Raw genomic sequence first — 3,325 nt, 5'->3', positions numbered from 1 at the left:
TTGTTGTTAATCCGTTGCAACGCACGGGCACTCTTGCTGGTGCAAGAACAAAATACATAATATGCACTGTGAACACGCAACGGGTTGAGAATCTAATATTGCATGTACAGTAACATTCAATACAAAATAAGAGTTCGAGATGATAAGGTATACAATATAGTACATTTTTAAAGGAAGACATACAATATATATTTAGTAGACACCAAATAATGATAAGATAAAGCAAGACAAGTTCACATATAATTCCCTGGCCGGTAATTGGCATACATTTGTGAATTTGATCTCCCACAAATCCCAATGGATGGGACCAATATATAGGACCCTCTTAACTAATAATCCAGCTCTTGGCATGAAGGACTCACACGACTCATAGAGTAATTAATGGAGTACTACGTAGCAGAGTCTTTGTGTTTTATTTAGTGTAGTATACGTAGGAGAAGGGCATACAGGACCGTGTGCTCCAGGACTTCTTGGCCATGCCATACAGCAGCAGTTAACGGATGTTGATCAGGCTGGCCGTCATCTAGAAAAACTTGTTCATCACACAACCCCACGGAGCCGCAGCAGATAATGGATGTTGTTTGTGATGAGCGTTACCAGCAGGCATCGGCAGTCGAACTGAGATTTTGTTGGATGGCCATACTGGACCGTGCGCGCCAGGACCGTGTGCTCTGTTACGTGCCATACTGGACCGTGTGCCCCAGGACTTCATGGTCGTGCCATACCCAAACACGTCCTTGAACGGCGTCGTGGGCACGCCGAACACCATAGGATTAGCAGGCGACGAGCTGGGCTGCTGGTTTATGAACTCCACGATGCTCCCCATGAGCCTCTTGCTGGTGGCCCTCAGCGGACAGTAGAGGTGGAAGCCGTGGTCCTCGCCCTCCGACTCCACCACCGTCACCTCGCGGCGCCCCGGCGTCATCCAAGGCCACGGCGCGTCGTGATCGCGGATGCGGGCCGCCAGGTCGAGGCCGCGGTCCCGCAGAGTGTCCTTCCCGGCCACGGCGATGAGCACGCGGCGGCAAGCCAGCGATGAGACCTCCGAGGCCGGAGGGTCGATCCGGGGGTCATCGTTGCCGGCCTGGCCGGCCGTGACGAACGGCCACAGCCGGTCCACCCCGTACGGCGGGAACACCGCCGTGGCACTGGCGCCCTCGCTCTCGTCCGCCCACGCGAGCTCCGAGGGCAGCCGCTTGGCTCCCCAGAAGTAAGGGTGCACCATGATCAGCCCCTCGATGTCCATCATGTCATCGTTGACCTCGTGGCTGGCGCGGACTGCCGTGTGGTAAACGATGTTGCCGCCGGCGCTGTCGCCGGCCAGGAACGTGCGCCCCCAGTCGGCGTAGCTGGCCAGCCATGGGTCGGACGAGGACGCCGCCCACTGGAGCGCGGCCCACGCGTCGTCATATGCCGCGGGTATGGGGAACTCCGGCGCTAGACGGTACTCCACCGACACGACGAGGGCTCCGGCGCTGGCGGCGAGGGAGGTCGCGTAGCGGTGGTACGTCCGCCCGAAAGCGCTCTCCGTGCAGAACGAGCCGCCATGGACGTAGATGACGAGGGGAAGCCGATTCCTGCCTGCGGTGTCGGCGGCACGGGACGGGAGGAACAGGCGCACAGACACGCCGGTGGCCTTGTCGACGACGACGTCCCTCGTCGCCACCCCGCGGTTGCCGCCCTGATCCGGCGACGCCAGCACGAATGGGCTGCGCAGGAAACGCTCGATGCTGCCGTCCTTGTACTTGCGTATGAACGGGTACATGTCCACGGAGATGTCACGTCCCTCCTTCTGCTTCGCTAGAGAAGTCTTGTTTGCATGCATGGCGCAGTTGAGCTGCTTTAGTTTGAAACTCTTGTTTTGAGTTGTCCGCTGCATGCCGCGTCGTTGGCTGCACCTCATGGGAATTTATAGAGCCATTTTCTTCATCGCCACGTCCCTTTAATAATTTTTTTTTGAGGATCTAGAAGTAAGGGGCTGTTTGGTTCTAGGGCTTGCAATACCACACTTTGTCAACATGGTAACAACGTAGAAACATTACCATTGCCAGGTTTAATCAACTTGGGTGAAGACCTAGGCTTTCACCCCGGAGCTCGAGACTGGGTGTTCGAGTAAAGGCACCATCGGAGCCACAAATGTGTTGCCGCCACCATTTTTTCGAGATCCCAGCAGCTACATACGATGTGTAACCGCCGCCGCTGCGCAACCATCCCTTTGCATCAAGCTACTATCTATAGCTTGCATCTCAACATCGAAGTCAACCGCCGGATCCGGAGAGAGGAACCCTCACAAAGACCATTCGATGGCCACTGAAATCCACAACAAGGCCGCCGCGACAAGCCGGAGTGGTCATCAATAACCAACACCGATGGCGGAGCGCAACACTGCCGACTACCACCTCACCGGAAAAAGCTCAACTCATGCTCGTCGGCCCTGGGTCGGCATTGTCAGAGGTAGAACAGAAAGACAGACCAGCATCGCCGAGGCGCGCCAACGGAACCCAGCCACCGCCAGGTCAGGATCGCTCAGTCGCCTTGAAGCGACAACACTGCTACACCATGCGAAGCACCTAGATCTAGAAGACGAGCAATGCTCGATCTAGCATAAAGCCTCGAGACCGCACCTCATCACAGCCGACTCCGTCGAGCAACACGTGCTCGGATGCCTACGCATGTGCTCACCATAATGGAGGAAGCCTGACAGAGGGAGGCCATCAGACTAGCAGCAGGCTGTCGAGTCCAGGGCGCTCCAGCCATCCCACGCGGAAGTATAGCATGCTGTCGGCGAGCCCTCCATCAGGCCGTCCCTGCCGGATCTCATCTGAGGCGAAGAGCACGCCAAGGCGCAACTCAAACCACCACAACAACGAACAGGGACACCCATCGGCTGGTATCCTCGTCGCTACCCATGCAGCCAAAGTGGACCACCGACGCCCACAGTCACGCTGAACTCGCGACCATCCCCAGGGCCGCCGCCCCGAGTTCCCAACACCGCCGCCAGAAGGACGCACGGGAGCCCCTCCCCCTTTGAGGCAGGGGCCCGCTGTAACCGCGGCCAGCGCCGGCAGCAGCATAAGCTCGGATCTAGCCCTCCTCTGGCGGCTAGGTTTGACGCCATAGTGCCGCAGGAGCGGCACCGGAGCGAATGTTTCTTTTTTTGCTTCTACAAGTCTGTATTTATAATATGTCATGGTTAATTAGTGGAATACTGTCACAAAGAAGACGCAACAAATACATCGTTGTGAAGAAGAAATCGTCGAGGTTGTGTGTTGGCATCATCGTCATCACTTGTCCCCAAGTAAGCGACTCTGGCTTTGACGCCAAC

The 3,325-nt window shown here is 56.7% G+C and overlaps 1 protein-coding gene across 1 annotated transcript; it reads right to left on the bottom strand.

Moving 5' to 3' along the window:
• Window positions 1–210: 210 nt before the first annotated feature.
• On the bottom strand, window positions 211–2,883 carry LOC120970821 (probable carboxylesterase 5). Its single transcript, XM_040397666.3, has one exon. The coding sequence runs from the start codon at window positions 1,901–1,903 to the stop codon at window positions 524–526; it is 1,380 nt and encodes a 459-aa protein (XP_040253600.2). The 5' UTR covers window positions 1,904–2,883; the 3' UTR covers window positions 211–523.
• Between the last annotated feature and the right edge of the window lie 442 nt (window positions 2,884–3,325).

The sequence above is a fragment of the Aegilops tauschii genome, chromosome 7, assembly GCF_002575655.3.
Source record: "Aegilops tauschii subsp. strangulata cultivar AL8/78 chromosome 7, Aet v6.0, whole genome shotgun sequence".
Taxonomy (NCBI): Eukaryota; Viridiplantae; Streptophyta; class Magnoliopsida; order Poales; family Poaceae; genus Aegilops; species Aegilops tauschii.
The sequence above is the reverse complement of the archived record's forward strand: the minus strand, read 5'-3'. Positions and strand labels throughout refer to the sequence as shown.

Coding starts and splice junctions, on each gene's coding strand:
- LOC120970821 (XM_040397666.3), bottom strand. CDS start 1,903: ATGAGGTGCAGCCAACGACGCGGCATGCAGCGGACAACTCAAAACAAG.